Source organism: Tetranychus urticae, chromosome 1 (assembly GCF_039701765.1).
Source record: "Tetranychus urticae isolate SD_2017Ah chromosome 1, NJAU_TeUrti_SD_1.0, whole genome shotgun sequence".
In the NCBI taxonomy this organism is placed as follows: Eukaryota; Metazoa; Arthropoda; class Arachnida; order Trombidiformes; family Tetranychidae; genus Tetranychus; species Tetranychus urticae.
In genome coordinates, this window is record NC_142958.1 from 8,367,021 (window position 1) to 8,385,404 (window position 18,384).

Below are 18,384 nucleotides of genomic sequence, written 5' to 3' on the forward strand. Positions count from 1 at the left end.
GTTATCTATTGTAACAATAGATGTCAGTCTATTCCTCAATAGATTACAATAAATCTCTGAAAAAGATTTAAAATGTTATTCAAAAAATTCAATAACAATATTAAATGATTACATGCAAAGACTTTGACTTTCGAGTTGATCTTTGAGACTTGGTGGGGTCAAAAACGAAGTTATTTGAATATTTATCTGAATGAACGATAAAATCACATCCAAAGCTCAAATTTTTGCCCAATTATGATTCGGTTTTTTGTTATTGCGACTGTTTATGAACAGAAACTGAATTTATTTCAGTCAAAAAATTACGGATGAATTGCTTACTACTGTTGATGTAAATAAATAAAGAGCTGGAACCCATTTTTCAGATCATTTTTACTGGTAACTCTGAACAAGTCTTTAAAGACGTCATCTTAAAATTTTGAATTCAGGGGTTACATCTGATCGAGAGGCATGTTATTATTTGATTAGCTGGTAATATGTTAACCATATAAATGCATCTTTAACTGTCAAACGTCATTTTAAAACTAAATAATGGAAACATTAATCACTCAACAATTAGTATCTCAACATAAAACATAACGATAATTTTGAATGCGTATTGTTAGTTGAATGAACTAGACACGCATCATCATTCCCAATATGATCGTTGTTTCCATCTGCTTCTTCCTTCTCATTATCATTACCATTACATTATCAATCGATTGACACCTTGACTTTCATTTGGTAAATTAATTAGTGTAAACCAGAGTAAAGATGAACAATCGATTCTGCAACAATCGAATGAACAATAAAACAAAATGTATACAACAGTAATTAATTTAATTCCCTTTTCCATATCTACAAGTTTCTACCGTAATTACCAGCCACAAGCTTTTCCCATGTTATTCAAGTTGAGCTTCAAGGAAATCCATAAACTTACAACTCAAACATTTCAAATGTATCATCAAATTTGGACCAACAGGACCCTTAATGGTCAACAGTAAACGTAAGTACAATTAAATAACACAACCTCAGTCTCTTGAATCAATCGTAAAAACCAAAGCTTTGAGAAAGGTAAAATTTTAGATGTAAATAACCAAATACATTTACCATGTTTGCTCTGAATTTTCTGGTTACAGCTTTACCTGTTGATGTTAATGTTGCCTTGATTAATTACTCTGATAGCAATCATATTAAGTGAACAATATTCACATATCAGTGAACAGTTAATTGTTGTTAACATTAAAAAAAGATGGAACCGAGTTTAGCTTTTCTAGATTGATTTGGGTTAGAAATAGATAATTGAAAGTCAATGGTTAGCTGCCTAACCATTAACCAGGTTTCACCATCTAATTATTGAATTATTTCTTGATACCTAAATTAAAGTTAATTATCACAATGATTAGCCAACATGAACATTTAATTGTAACAACAAGGAACGTTGACGAAAGACCAAGTTTAACCAGAAAAATTACCAGGAAAAAAATAACCAAATGAAAGCTGCAACCCGAAAGGTTGATGTTAACCCATTTAGCTAGTTAACTAAATCAAATGGTGTGTTAACACCATGTTTATGATGTTAATTGAATACATTAATATTACAATTACCAGACCTTGATTCAGATTTGATTTAATTAGTTACCAAAAAATTTCACTCTCAATGGCCACCGAGAAACAAGCAAAAGCTTCAGAAACCAGAAAAAAACAGTGAATTAAACATAATCTATTTCCACTTACCTTTCTTGTTTTAATTAATATACAATAACGTAATTTATTATTTCTCATTCAATTACAACAATTCTATTGATTTAAACAATCAATCATTTCTATTATCATTAATTTACACAATTAGTTGATCACACATTTCAAGTTGTCTCTTAACCTTTAACTGGTTCAACCTTTTCAGTGTTGCCATTCAAACCCAGTATTACAATGAGAATCAAGTGAACCCAATTTAGAGAAATTAAAATTCAAAGATTTGTCTAAATTAACTAATCCAAGTAAATTAAAAATGAAACAAATCATTGAGAAACTAGGAAATGAATAGTTGAACCGAAATTTTAACCCAAAATTTAAACCTAAAACTTGATAAGAGTCATTTGAATGTAAACCCAAAAGAGTCAGAAAACCTTTCTAAATGTAAACCTTCTTATACATTTGAATTAGATTGATGATCAAATGTTACACCAAAATGTGCGACAAAAATACAAGCAAATCTGATTGAAACTTATTCCAGTTGAATGTAAACAAGGTAACATTTGTAACCTTGACCTGAATTGTCCTTCCTTCCCACATTTACAGGTAACATTAGACATACTCAGCGACTCTATTCAATTGTAATATAATAAATAAAAGAGTAAGATAATGTGATGATAATAATATCCAAAATACCAGGAAAATGTAATGAAAAACAACAAAACTGATAACAATTGTGAAGCATTAAACAAAAGATGACTCCAAATGTTTACCAAGACCAAACATCATCTTCCATGCAAATATTACATCTTTTTGACCATTTGTTACCCATTTTTGTAAGCCTCAGCTAATTGGAAACAATTAAGGTAACCAATTAATCAACAATCTGTAGCAAATCAGCTTAAACATAATCATTTAACTACAAGCAGCAACAAAAGCAAAAAGCTTAGTAAACCTAATCGTGTTATTGATTTTTCACTTTTTCTGGTTAACTTTGTATAGCAACAGGTCATTGATGTAAATGTAAATATGTAAAGATTTGCTTTGTTTTTGTCCAAATAAATTGCGGTTCCTTTCATTTCTGATTTACCTTTACCTTTTATCATTAGCTTAACAATGATTATTTCAATTGAAAATTAAGAATGATCATTAGTAATTGATAGGATTATTTTGGTTGAAAGGTAAATCAGGTGAGATTAACTGTTGATCTGCATAATCATTGAGTGAATGGAAAATACTGAAAAGGTTGGAAAAGGTTGGAGATTGAAAATGCTGAAGCCTATTATGGAACAATATTAATCTGAAGATCATAAATCAGGCAAAATTAATCATAAAATATGAACATAAAATGATTGAATATGAGAAAATGAACAAAATGAAAGTCTCGCTACAAACCAAATCCAAGTTGATTCAACACCTACATAGACTTTTGTTTTTGCTTTTGCTTTTGATTTTGTTGATTGTTGATTTTATTATTTAATTTTATTCTTTGATTTGATTTTAATTGTTGATTATAATCAGATGAAGATGAACTAAAAAGTGAAGTTGTAAAGTTGAATGGTTGCAAGCGCAGGTTCAATAGCTTGTACTTGTATAAATGTATACATAGACACACTATTTACACATGATAACTTGAGCAACTCAGCAAAGTGAGCTCTGAATAACCCTGAAAATGATATAAAATGTGAACCTTTGGACACATTTTTACCTTTTACACTTGATAGGTAACAACATTAGGCTGATATGAACCAACAATCAAACTAAAAATACAAGTTGTGCACAGCAAAACAAAAGCCTCACCACTTCCATCATCAAGTAAAAATCCTTTTTTTCACTTTTCTTCTTATATTTTTCAATTTTTTCAGACGTAAAAACAATAAAGAAATTAAATCAACAGTAAATACCTGTAATTGTCTTCTTGATTGTGCTTTAAATTGGAAACTTTTCATCATTATTAACTATTTTCCTCGTCATTTTACCAACCACTTTTGGACTCCCTTTTGGGTTGCAACTTCAACATATCAACAGTTTTCCAATTTGACCGCCTTCCAACTCATAATTTCATCATGGAACGAGTAGATTTGACCAATTTCACAGCTGAAGAATATGAAAAGATCATGAGTGTCATGAAAAGAGATCAATTGTTAAGGAAAAAAGAGGAACAACGCATTTTGTAAGTAAAATTCAATTGCCATTTGCACCTTACTTGTTGTCCGTCTTGTTACCAATTTTTAACTAAACCTTTATCATTCATTATCATTCATATTGAGCTGATTGAGCTTTCTGAATTTCTTGACTTCTTTAACATGCAATTCTCACCAATGACTTGAAACAAAATAACTGATTGTGTATTAATTTACATTTGATATCATATTATGTTGCATGATCTCAATCATTATTTTGATATTTTGATATTTCTTTGTTTTTATCATTTGAAATGTAATACAAAATGTATTTCTTGCAAATGTATTTACATTTGCATTGAAGATGTGAAAAGAAATGTATTTTTTCCCAAATGAAAATGATCTTATGATTTAATGAAAATTTAAATTCACTTTTGGCTCAACATTTGACTTGATTGGTGGACAAAATCACAATCAATAGTTTAATTTGAATGGATTGAAATTATAAATTATTATAACAATAATGGTTTGATTGATAAAATGTATAAAAAGAGTGAACAGTGAAAACTCAAGTGCTGTGTTTTAATATGGATTGGTAGGTTTATGCATAACAGCTTTCCAAATATACAATCTGTGTTTGTTTTTACATGATTAAGTAGCTCAGGAAGATGACGATTATGATGAGAGGAATGATGAAGATAAGGATGAGAAAATCGTTGAATTAATATGGATGGACGTTGAATATATACAAGCACATTTTAACCCAGAATTTATTGATCCAGTGAAAGTTGACATCAAGCTTTTTGTGATTCTATTTTTTTCCCTCTTCTTTCCTTTTCACCAGCATCTTCATCATTTTCATCATTACAATGCTCTTATAACTGACTATTGATTACCTTACCGTACCACTCATCATCATCATCATCATCATCAATCTCATAATGAAAGAGACAGTTTCATTCAATCAAATCAACAGAAAACGTTTGCTTTTGTTTTCACTTGAATCGCATAAGTAACTGTTGATTGTTTGTTTTTGCTTTCATTTTTCTTCTCCACAATCAACTGTTAACCGTTGTTGATCAATTATGACACCTTTATTTATAACTGTTGGTCGACAGCAATTTAATAACTTCCTTGATAATCAACAGTTAGCCCAATTAATTTTACATTGGTTCAAACCTTTTGTTGGTGCAAAAGGTTTTTATACCAAAAAGAGCTTGTATTACTTGAGCTTGTACAACAATCTGGAAGCTCAGTTTGTTCAGTTCATCTTGCAACTCTAGTGACTCATTATCTGTGCATTAAATTGAATTTGTTGATAATTGCATTTGAGAGGGAAAAAATAGGTTCAAATGAAAATGGATATTCCAATTACATGGCATCTCTGTTTTGAAATTAAATTTCATGCTTGGAGTATACTGAGTTTAGTTTCCAATTAGCAAAACATTTTCACATTTTTTTCCCTGCAAGAATATACAATTTCAATTCTACTTGTTGAACAGAGCTGAATTAATACACTGAAATACTTTACACACTCAATTATTTTAATTTGTATCTTAAGGTAACCTTGTTTTGTTGATTTAGATGTAATAACTTTTAATTTTGATGAGTTGAAAATCAAATTTCGCACAATTTATGCCATTAAGAAAAGGCTTAAGCTTTTTATGCTTTTATGTCGCTTTGGTGACCAACAGCCATATGAACCAGATTTTTTACCGGTTTGTTTTATAAAAGCACATATTTTAATATTGCTTTTATCACCAATTAATTAATTGTCTTTAATTTAAATGTTTTTATGTTTTAAATGAACTCTAATGTTTTATTGTTGACTAAAAGTCCTTCACAAATGGTTCATCTTTGTAAAACTGACCAAGACCTGGAAAACAAGACAATAACCTTTACATTTCTTTGTAGTGTTTATTGGTTGGATACAATTGTGAAAAGATTGTTGTTTAATATTAATAATCAATTGATTATGAATGATGATACAACAGGTACAAAAGTTAATCAATTCACCTGTGAAACTACATGAAATAGTAAACAGTTAGATTCGGAATAAATTGATTTCACTCGAAGTAACAACGGTGAAAGCAAACAGATTGTTATTAGATCACAATCTGGTGAATATTGTTGATATTGACATTGATACTGATCTAGTGATACACACACAGACAAAGTAATCTAATTATTTTTTGGATAATAATGGTTTTATTTGAATCCAGCAGCATCAACTGCACATAAAAATTGAAACGATCAAAGTGAAGTGACAAAAGTGTGTATAAAAAAGAGTTGTCTGAAGAAGAAAAAGGTGAAAAGATGAAGAAGAAGAAGACAAATAACAAAATAATATAACAGCTACAACATATTTCCAAGTCGAATGAAGAGACAAAAATTAAAGTCAATGAAAGGTAAGTCAAGTGAAGTTGGTGAAAAAAAGCTGAAAAGCCTTTACATTGTCATTGATTGTGTTTACATAAAATTGTTCAATGTCTAACGCTATCAACAATTTTCTAAAAGAAACAACATTTAGTTGCTTTACAGTGCTTTTTACCAGCTTTTCATAAATCTTTCAACCTCTCACCCTGAAACTAATACCAATATTGATTATCATCTCATCATGGATGATGATCAACCTGGAATCTGGTAACAAAATTTTTCAACATAAAGAATAAGAAGACAAAAATAAAGTCTTGTATAAATGTTTTACCTGCTTTTTAGACTTTGACTTTTCAAGAATCAATTTAAGCTAAAACTATTTTTATCCTCTTTTATTTCCTACCAAAACAACTCATCTTCATCATCTTAACCTAGGCCGCCATCTTCAACTCGATAATAAAGCAGGTGGAAATAGAAGAGAACAAGAAACGGTGTAGAGCCGTTTCGACAATCCTTCTCAAGAAGAACAAACAAAAGGGTAATAAATCCGACTGAAGATTAAAAAGGGTCAAAGTTGGTAAACAAAACAATTAAGAGTCAAAAGGGGAAGACAAAAGATGGTCAAAGTTAGAACCAAAAATTTCCAAAATTCATTAGTTACTCAGTCTTTGTTCAGTTACCAACATGGAAGTTTTAAAATCTCAGAGAGGAGGACTTCTCATAGTTCATGATTGCTTTTTGTTCAACTTTAAAAATGAAAGTTTTGATTGTTTTTATTGGAGATGCAGTGAATCCAAATGTAATGTTACATTGAAAACGGATCGTCAATATAAATTCATTAACACCAATAATGTTCATCATCATCATAATCATGTTTCAAAAATTGAAAAAATAAGATTGAAAAATAAGGTTATTGACAAATTGAAGGAATCGCCTTCATCTAAATCCAGAAGTGTTTTCAATCAAGTAAGTCTAAACTGTTTAATTATTTCAATAATCATGATTTTTATGTATTATTTTGTTGACTAAATATCTTGTCCAATTTTTGCTTAATGTCATTTTACAGGTTAGACGAGCAAGATGTTTACAGTTGATTAATGATAAAAATGATATTTCAATTTTACCTAAATATGAATCATTGAAATCATCATTGAATAGAGCAAAGAGAAAGGGTTATCCAATTGAGCCTGAGAAAAGTTATGATTTGAAATTAACTCAGGAATGGACAATGACACATGATAAGAAACCTTTTCTTATTGATAATCATCGATCAAATGATATGTTGATGTTTTCCACTTTTGATTTTTTTTCATATTTATGCCAAGCTGATGAGATATTTGTTGACGGAACTTTTTATTCAACTCCAAAATTTTTCTATCAACTCTTTACTTTTCATGTTTTTATTCAAGATGAAATGTTTCCAGTTTTATACGTTCTTTTAAATGATAAAAGAAAGATAACTTATACTAAGATGCTGATGAGGATAAAAGAGTTAGCAACAAATAGGAATACAGTTTTCAATCCTCAGCATCTTCATTGTGACTATGAGTCAGGAATAATTGAATCTTTTCGAGATCTCTTTCCATCAATCGCAATTCGTGGTTGTTATTTTCATTTCTCTCAATGCATTTATCGAAAGATAGTTAATTTAGGATTTAAAGTAAATTATGACAATGACATAGAGTTCAGGAAATTGATCAAATCTTGTATTGTATTAGCTCTTATTCCGATAAATAGAATTGATGAAGCTTGGAGTCACCTTAAAACAGAGCTTATATCACATGATTCATCTCTATCACTTTTTGTTAGTTACTTTGAATCAACTTGGTTGAATGTTAATGCTTTGTTCAAGAGAGAAATTTGGAACCATTATTATAATTTTAATGCTCGAACCACTAACCATGTTGAAGCATTTCACCACAAACTGAATCTTGAATTTAACAATCCTAAGCCTAATATATTCAGTTTTATATTAACTTTAAAAGATTTTCAATTAGATTATGAAATTGACTTAGCTCATCTCAACAACGGAGAAGTTATTCGTTATAAAAATCAAAAATACCAACGGGCCAATAATAACTACATTGAAGCTGCAAGTGACTTTTCTAATAATCAATTGTCTTTACTTGATTTTATTGAAAAGTTGATTCATCTCATTGATTAATAAAATTTTGGACATTTTTGGTTCTAACTTTGACCATCTTTTGTCTTCCCATTTTGACTCTTAATTGTTTTGTTTACCAACTTTGACCCTTTTTAATCTTCAGTCGGATTTATTACCCTTTTGTTTGTTCTTCTTGAGAAGGATTGTCGAAACGGCTCGGAACCCAAGAAACAACAATTTGATTTCCTGAGCTACTTAAATTCATTGGACTCATGATAACTCTGGTATCTGTTCAATCCTGTTGAATTTTGTCCAACAAAAATCAAGTCACGTTTAAATGGAGAAACTCTCAACTTCATCATCTTCATCACCAATACTATCATCATCGTCATCATCTTCAACATGTTCAACATTTGCTGTTCACAGTTGTTTGAGAGGCAAAACTCAAAGAAGCAAATAAAGATGGTTTTGAATTTTTCATGGACAAAATAATGAGTTTAAAATGGTGTATAAAAATTCAATGAATAATGAATTTAAACATGAAAAATGGTATCAACAAGGAGTCAAAATTTTACCAAAAGTTACCTGTTCCATTCATTCCCAAGCATTCAGTGGCTAAAACCAGCGTTTTATCATTCAAAAGACATTCTCCATTTTATCTAATATAATTACTGGCTTTACCTTTTAAAACCAACAATTATTATCAAAGGAGTACCTGGAATACATTGTTTTGGTTGACCCAATTTTCAGGTTGGCCCTGAAAAAAGACGAACCACCAAAATGAAACACTTTTAATCGTGAAATCGTCTCTGGATCTTTGGATTACCTGAAATGAGATAATTGAATTAGGAAGAAAACGTTTGACCCACTAACTTTGATGAAAAGGGATGGCTTTTCAAGGGAAACTTGTTGACTAATTCTGTTGAACAATTAATCTTTTGGGCTTTTGTTAATCAGAAACAATCTTACTCTGTCGTTTTACAGTTTCCATCGCCTGAAACAAAATAATCAAATGTTGAAATAATTACCTTTGAGAATCACCTGATCATAATCAAGAGCAACTCACAATGCTTTTTACAATATTACATATTTCTGCCTTCATTTTGGTTCCCTGTTTCTTGGATGATAATGATGATGCTTTTTTGTGAACCTGATTAAGATTATGATGATGAGAAGTTCTCATTGAGAACAAGTGAAGATAAGTATTTCTGAGTTTTTTGGAAGATCCCTATTGGAGGGCCTCAGGGGATAACATGAATGATGAAGATGTGAAAAATTGCTTGTCTTCATATTGATTCTCACATATGTTGCCAGTTTGTAGTTTCAATGTTATTATAACATTGATAAAATACAAACTCAATCTGAATCTGTATTGCTATTGCGACCATTTCAAGTCAATTGACTATTGGTCTAATCAACTGTCGTGCTTCAAAAGATGAACACTTTTGCTGGCTAATCAGTGGTTCCATGGGTTATCTCATCATTATTTAATCGTAAAATTTCAATATTCGTAATAATTCTCTCTTAACCGATTAGTTTCGAACTGAACGAATTTTTCTTTTTCTGAGTAGATTTTATTGATCACTAAAGCACCGTGTCATTATGCACACCAATGCGGTAATTGTTTACCCAATTTTTCATTGCATTTAGGTAAAGATTAGTAAAAAAAGAGATCTTTTTACCTCTTTTTAAGCTCATTCCACTTTTTAATCATCGTTAATCTGATGGATTGCATTCATACATTCATGTAGTTTTATCGTTTTCAAGCCTTGATAAATAACCAGAACACATTTCTTTGAATTTAATCTGGAATCAGACAATTTTCCCTGTCAATCTGCATTTAAAAACAACTCTCTGTAAACACAAAATGTAACCAAGTTTTGTTTCCCATTTCATTTCATTTTCTTGTTTTTTTATTCCTTTGGTGAAAAGATAAAGATGAAAATGTTTTTGAACAAACCTGGAACGTATATTTATCAAAAATGTATGTGAATTGATGAAAGAAATGAGAGACTAACTCGAGTTGCTGTCTTGACAGATAAAAAAGTAAAAAATTCTGGTTCAGTTAAAATGGAAGCTTTAACTTTATCTTGCTTTTTGTTTAACGCGCTTCTTTTTAGTTACCCAATCTATTCCCTCCAACTTTATCAAAACACATGTTTATTTCTGGTTTAATTTTACCGTTGGTTAATCTTAATGTATTACATTGTTTTAATTTTATCGATACAAATAATTAATCCATAATTGTTTTTGGTTAAATATTGCCTTTAATATTTGTGTATTCAAGTTAGCTAACAGTAAACACTATCCTGGTATCATAGGGTTTGGTGCTTTTTTTAAGTAAAACCAGGCACTTGGTGCATACATTTTCTGGTTACTTTTTTTATCATTTTCATTATTTTTTTCGCTTTCTTCCCAGAATTAATTTCTCCCTGGATTTGCCAACTTTATCATCAAACACAATCAATTTTCTATCGTTTTAAGCCTAATTCTTCATTGTCTTCACCATTCCATCATAATCAGCTTCTGTGTTTACCATTCACTTGGAGTGTACTTTTCTGCTTTTGTTAACTCTCTTTATCCTTCAGGAAGCTTTGCTTGTTTTGTTTTTTGTTATCCTTTGTAATTGTAACAAATTAACAAAAGGTTACCTTTGGTTTGGATTAACATAAATCAACCAGTTAAGCTAATGAGTAGCCAAGCATATATCCCCAAATACAAAAGGACTAATAAGTGTTGAACATTTAGTGGTATTACCGATACAAGATGAAAACAAATGAAATTGCTGACCAAAAAATATCTCAAAATCAGTTTCTATTATCCATGTTAATTAGCAATATAAAGTTACCCAAATTTGGTCCATCGTCCATGAACCCATGATCATGTAGCAATCTAGTTCACTAGCAAACAGTTAAAGGTAAAGTATCAAATGATTGAAAACAAAAAGAATGTAATAGAAATAATTGAAACAAATAGATACACACTATCACCTGAGATGTTTCAGGTAAACTTTGCCAAATCAATCATTTAATTAGATCATATTTCATCAGTACAAATGTACTTGGTTCAAGTCTAGCCTTTTTTGTTTACAATGTTTCATATCTTGTTTAGTCTATTCAAAAAAAACAAACACGAAAATATTGAAAGATTATTTGTTTTTTATTCATTTATTAAAGTATTATATAACAACAAAAGGATACAAAACTGACGCTATTCATCTGTATTGCCAGAAAAAATAAATAAATTTGATTAGATTCTGTAATTTAAAGGTATATCAAAATGTGATGATAATCTAAAGAATCCATCGTTCCCTGTAAATACCCTCATGTTTATTTCTTGTTGAATTACATAATTTGACAGAAGCTATATTGAGCTTGTAATATCATCGATATTTACAAAACTAGTTTGATTATTTGGATTCTCATGGTTGTCAGATCATTTATGATGATGATTCTACAGATGACAATGAAAATAATTCATGAAAATGGGTATAAAAGTGAAAAAAGAACAGAAAAAAAACAATATTCTGTGAAAATGTTTACCATTTTTTCATCATTTCCATTGATCTTTTTACATAACATTATATTAACATTCAACACCCACCAATTGTTGAATAAAAAAAGGCTTATTAATGACATTGAGTGAAAATTTCAGTTTTTAGATGAAAATTTTAATTTCCTTTTCCCTTTTGATTTACAGATGAAAGTGAAAAATTAATTATTTCCTCCATTTCAAGTCTCAATAAATAATTAACTTTGATTTGAATTTCTTTCATTTTCACCGTTTCCATTTACAGGGAAGAGCCAAAAAGGTAGAAAAGATTGACCCAAATTTGAAAGTTTCAATGAATTTTCAATCTCACCCATTTCAATGATTCCTTGATGCTGGCAAAAGAAACAAAAAGCATTTCAATTTGATAACGTCTCTTGAAGTTACCATGATTACTTGAAAATGTATCACATTACTTGATTAGGTTATGAATTGTCTATTGAAGTTAAAACAAAATGGGTTTAATATTTCAGTTTACCTTGAATTGCAGTTGAAACATTAAAGTGTAAATGTCAATTTATTTTAGCCTCATCTTTTTTACCTTGGCAACCTAACCATTTCAACCTTTCCCATCTCTAATCAACAGTTGCCTGAAAAAAGTTCACCACTTGAAAGCATCAGTTTGAATCAGTGTAAATATATCTTTCCATGTTAACTCTTAAATTGATTTAACTGGAGTTGTAATATTTTTCATCACCATCTCGCTATTATTCAAATATTAACATTTTTCTTGCCTTTCATTTTTTAAGGGAATCCCTGTTCAAGTCAATGCTTTTTTCCTATCATTTTGGATTCTTCTTGACTAACATTTGATTTACATTTTCCTCTTCAGGGCTTAAACATGCGGAATCGAGTCTAATAACTTGTTCAAACTCGACAAACATTAAACTGTTTTCCATTTGTATGAAGAAAATTGATGAAACTTGAAATCACTGAGTAGCTCATAGAGATTAATACAAAGGAATGAATCAATTACAATGTTTCAATATAACCTCTCAAGTTTTACATTTTAAATGTTAGTCTTGAGAAACTTGAAGTCCAATCAAACCAAGCATTTCATATGATTACATGAATGAATGAAGGCTTCCAAGTCAAGATTCAAAAGTTATTCAGGGCTTTGAATTGTAACATTTCCAATAGCTAATTACTCAATAAGTCAACCCTCAACATCGATCGCAAAGAAACTATTCAAGTTGGCTTGAAGTTAGTCCATTATTCTTCTGCCGATCATTAACGGAGAATCACTATATTCCGCAAAACTGAGAAATTTTTGTTCGACTTTACAAAGTTTATGAATTTTCTGAACTCAATCCTTGTCATCTTCCCTGGCCAAAGACATGATTAATGAATTAACTTTGTTGAAAATTGTTCCATTTCTCAAATGATTTGCAAATCAGGAGCAAAGTCAAAACAATATTTACACTCTTTTTGCAATCAAAGTAACCATGAGCAATTATGAACTAATCACTTCTGAACATGATCATGACACAATGAGATAATTTATCCATTATGTATTTCAACTGAACTTCATCACTTGTTCCCAGATTGAAGAAAATTTTTCAAAATTAATTAAAATAAATTGCTTTTTCCCCAACAACGACCAAGTCAAATTGATCCAAAACTATCATCATTCAATGTTACCATTTCCCTTGCCAGAGTTGCGAGCATAAAAGGATGAAAAATAACATCCAAAGCAATCCAAACAATCAACTAATTTCTTGAAACAAAAACCTTTGATTGCAACCAAATTTCAGCTCAAATTTGATTTCAATCCCTAACTCGTTATCCAACTCTGATCTTGTTTTCCTTCCTTTTTTTCAGGGAAAATTCTCAATCATGAATTCATCTTCATAAGTATACAAAACATTTAATATCCAATATTTTGAACTGTTATTATGTTGTTTCATCGCAGAAGAAAATAAAAAAAAAGTAAAATCTCATATATCAAGGTAGCAATGAAAACATCGCTAAACAAAAATTGAACACATTTTTGCTACTTTATTTGCAAATGATTGGAAATTATTTCCTTTGGCAAACATTGTAATACAAAATTGGTGAGAAATATTGAGATATTTACAGAAAAGACAAATGCAGTAAAAAAATGTATCCAAATACATTTACATATTATTGTCGAGTAACCTTACAAAATGGTTGAATAGTTGGCATGCAAGAAGGGCAAAGAAACGCAATTTATCGTCTAATGCACAGATTTTGTTTCAATTTGTTTCACCAACAGTTGAGTTGACAATTATCTGAACAGCAGTTGATTATTTTCACTTTCATTTACTGGTTAAAATTGTAAAATAGTGAAAAGACAACGTTACTTTTGATCGTTTAACGTTTCCATTTTCAATCAACAATCAACTTGAACTGATTTAATGAACAAGAGTAAACATTCATTACCAATGTCAACACAATTAATGGGCCAACAACATTTGTTAATCATAAAGTTTGATGCAAAATTCAACAAAAGTAATAATAAGATGACTTCACCTTGACTTCTTTACCTTTTTATGTTTAATACAAACTTTTATATGCCTTTTGTATTCCTTGACAAGGTATTATGGTTTTTGGTTGAGATGAAATATTTACCATGAAAAAGAGTTCAGAATACAAAATGAATACTGTCAAGACTGGGAGTTGCAGTACAAACTGGGAGTAAAAAGTGGATACTTTTCAATTGCATTCAAATTGCATAATGGCTTTTCTTTTCATGGAAAAGGCATGAATTTATTGTTCATTAAAACAGTTTAATTTCAATGGATTCCCTGACACTGTTGACAGTTGGTTCAACATTCAAATTTCAAACCAAATTTAGATTCCAATCAACTTGACAGAGATAATAAAAGCTGAAATCAACTGGAAGCTAAAAGTGTCAATAAAATTTTAATCATCAGCTAAAATCTGAAATTCAATCTTGAAGTTAATAACAAAAATTTGACTCTTTTTGTATTTCCAATGACTTCATTTGATTGTAATAAAGATTTGTTTTGAAAGATAAATGACCATTTACCGTGAATTTTGTTCATCATTTGAAGCGCTTCCAAGTCTCGATCATGATTTCAGGTGAAAGATTCGAGATTGATTTGCATTTTCAATCATTCATCTATCACAATGGTTAAGTGAAATCAACTGTCGACTGATTTGTTTATTCACCTTTCTAGTTGACTAAATTTTTGCCTAAAATATTAATATTGGACATTGCTTTCAGTCAAATGGTCAGAACAATATTTCCTTCAGATTAACCCAAATCTTTCACATTTGCTTTATTCACTTCAATACCTTTATCCAATTGACAGTCAATCTTATAATCGTTTACCCAGTTATACAGTCAATTATTATTAATCTGGTTGAGGTTAAGTTCGGTCAATTTTTTGGTCAATTGGTTAACAATCAAAGGCAATCAAATTAGATTTCAAACGATAATTGCTGCAAGTTAAGGAAAACAATTTAAACAACTTATTAATTGTTTCTTTTTTACCAAGAAAAGGGTTCGACTATTGAAGGCTGTAAAAATTAATCAATTTGGTGCAACAGCCAAAGCTAATCAATTGTTTTTCACCTTCAAAATGCTGGGAATTTCAAGTTGAAATGGATCCAGAAAAGGAGTGAAAGTTATCATGAAATGAAAAAGGAAATCTGATTGAAGAAGAAAAATGTGATTTACTCATCTTCATCCCTATCATCATCATCTTGCTTCTTTTAAGATGGTTATTAGTTTCAAGTTCATATCTTTACTTTGTTCATTTTACAGTGAAACAAAAAACAGGATCAAAAACAACAATTTTGTTTCTGCGAACATTTTCAAAGTTATTTCGATTTACCTTTTGTCAGATTTAGTTTTGATCCTTTATTTCATCGGCATCATTCTGTCTTCCATCTTCATCTTCATCTCTCCCGAAGGCTCTTGTTCCAGTTCAAGTTGGTGAAGAGACAAAAGATTATAAAGAAAAAACATATCGAAAAATCACTGAAATCAATTGTTTTTTGATGTCAAATTCATCCATTCACTTCATCCTATTATACTTTTTACACAACAAAACAATTGAAGTTCTTGAAATCACTAGCAATCAATCAAATTGGTAAATGCAAGTTGATTAAACAATTTTATTTACAAGAGTTTAAATCAATTTTCAACCCAATCTGAAATGGGTTAAACCAGAAAGTTAATTACTGCACTAAGAAGCGAGTTTGCAAATGATCTCAAATTTGACTTGCTAGGTTTGTAGCAGCATTAAAACTGAGTCCATTAATGCTAACAAAAGGTTTTCCGAGGTTAAAGGTTGAAGCTTCTGCAGAAAATCGAAGTCAAAGTTGAAATCTGCTTTTCTATGCGTCAAATGAAAGTGTTGAGACTCAAAATCTCATTAGTTTAACCTGAACGACTTACTAATGCTTTGCAAAAGAAGAAGTGCATAAAATTTTCCTTTTTAGCTAAAATTTGGTACTTTTGTGTGTATAAGTGTGAGCTTCAGAGTGCAGATGTTTAGTGTCACAAAAATGATCCCATCAATGCTAATAAAAGGTTTCTCCGAGCGACAGTTCTCGAGAAAATCCAAGTCAAAGTTGAAACTTTTGGTTTGATGACTGCATAAAAGGCGATCGAAGTTTCAACTTTGAATTGGATTTTCTCGAGAACTGTCGCTTGGAAAAATGCTTTGATAGCACTAATGGATTCAGTTTGAATGCTGCAACCTATTAGCACTCTAAAATTCACACTTATACACAGAAAAGTACCAAATTTTAGCTAAAAAGGACAATTTGATGCACTTCTTCTTTTGCAAAGCATTAGTTGATCGTTTAGCTTAAACTATTGAGATTTTGAGTCTCAATCCTTTTATTTGCTGAATATAAATGAAGCCTTTTTGACTTTTGATTTCAATATAAATATCTCTTGGCATTAATTTGAATCTCTGTCAATGGGCTGCTATAACGAAGACTAACAATGGGAAAATAGCTCATGTTGAGAGGTTGCAATTGAGTTAACTTGAAGAAAATTGATGAACAAAAATCTCGTGTTTAGACTTTGATATGAGCGTGAATAAACTTAATACCAATCGAGAACTTGGAATGAACTGAAATGATTTCTTTTTCCCTCGAGTAAGTTATTCAGTAACTGAAATTGATCACTTCGATGAACATAAACTTTCTATGTAAGTTATGATACGATACGAATTAGTAGAGACTGCGTTTCTTTGGACTTGGATTGCAAAGTCAATTGCATGACCATTTCTCTATCAGAATTCACGATATGCAATTTACTTTGGAATAGAAACTTTTGTTTAAAGAATAGTACAATTAGCTTGAAACTATTCTTCAACATTCAACTCAATTCCTTGCAAGCAATTTAAAGATGCCATCTGAATTAAGCTTTTTTTAAGAAAGTAATAATAATTGGACCGTCATCAAAACGAAAATCAGAACTAATTCCTTTTCATTTGTAAACCTTCTCATTCTCATTCCACAAATTAAGCTCTGAACGATGTTTCTCGCTATCAACCTACAAACTTTCCCTTTGACATAATTTGTTAGATAGTCCACAATATTTAGGTTGCAATAGTTTACAAAGGTTTACTAATATTAAGGTTACAAGTGCAGTTAAAAAGCTCTAAACAGTATCGTTTTGATTCTATTACAATATAAGTTTGCAAAATTGGCATAAAAGTGAAGCAGCGAAGCGATTTCGGTTCATTGAATGCAGTTTACCAACGAAATCTACAAACCTTTTGACAGCTTTTGATGCTTTAGACAATGTACTTGCAGACTTAATTAGCAGGTTATTTAACTTTAAAAGTCATAATTTATTGCAATTTTCATCGCAATTCCTTTGCAAATCAAATAAATATCCAACTAATAAGCCATTTGAAAGCCTAATTAGTCTTAATTAAGATACACAGTCATGAATCACTCGTTTTTCGCTAACATGACAATTTTCAAAGGAATTGTGATGAAAATCAGAATAAATTGCGGTTTATAAAGCTAACTAACCATCTTATTGTGTCTACCAGTACATTGCTATAAATTATTAAAATCAATCGAAAGGTTAGTACAATGTTTTGATAAAAATACAAATTGCATTCGAAGAGAACTAATAGCAAACTTTTGCCTTACAATATAATAATAATGCTAATTTTGATTAATTTGCAAACAAAGCAAATTAAATTAAAACTTGTTCATGCTTTACTAACGATTTCAACCTTCATTACTTCCACGCGTCTCCTTTAGCTTTGCAACTCATTACCTGATCACCTTACTATCCAAACTATTCGTAAATTGATATTTCGTTTCTCTTCATCAAGATCGTTTTCAACACTTGAAAGATGATTTCTTGATGTTGGTTCGAGATACTTTAGCAATGTCCAAAATCATCTGTAAAACATTAAAACATGTAAATGCATTTATCATAAAAACTGCAGGTTAAACATTTGATTCATGAAATTAATCTTTCAAACTGATGCTTTCAATTTCCCCTCAGGTTTCACAAGGGAATTTGCTGAACAACTTTTTAAACAAAACATGAAATTTTGCAAAAACTTGATCCACTTCAACTCTTCATTGATC

At 30.2% G+C, this 18,384-nt stretch overlaps 1 protein-coding gene across 4 annotated transcripts in view; it reads left to right on the top strand.

Annotated features, from left to right (window-relative positions):
* The first annotated feature begins 603 nt into the window (after positions 1-603).
* The window catches only part of LOC107365455 (uncharacterized), a 58,371-nt gene continuing 40,590 nt past the window's right edge, over positions 604-18,384 (top strand). For all 4 annotated transcript variants that reach the window (XM_015932961.3, XM_015932965.3, XM_015932964.3 and 1 more), the window contains exons 1-2: positions 604-982; positions 3,537-3,844. In XM_015932961.3, the coding sequence (XP_015788447.2) occupies positions 3,738-3,844 (107 nt within the window). In that variant the 5' untranslated portion in view covers positions 604-982; positions 3,537-3,737. The remainder of the gene's footprint in view (positions 983-3,536; positions 3,845-18,384) is intronic.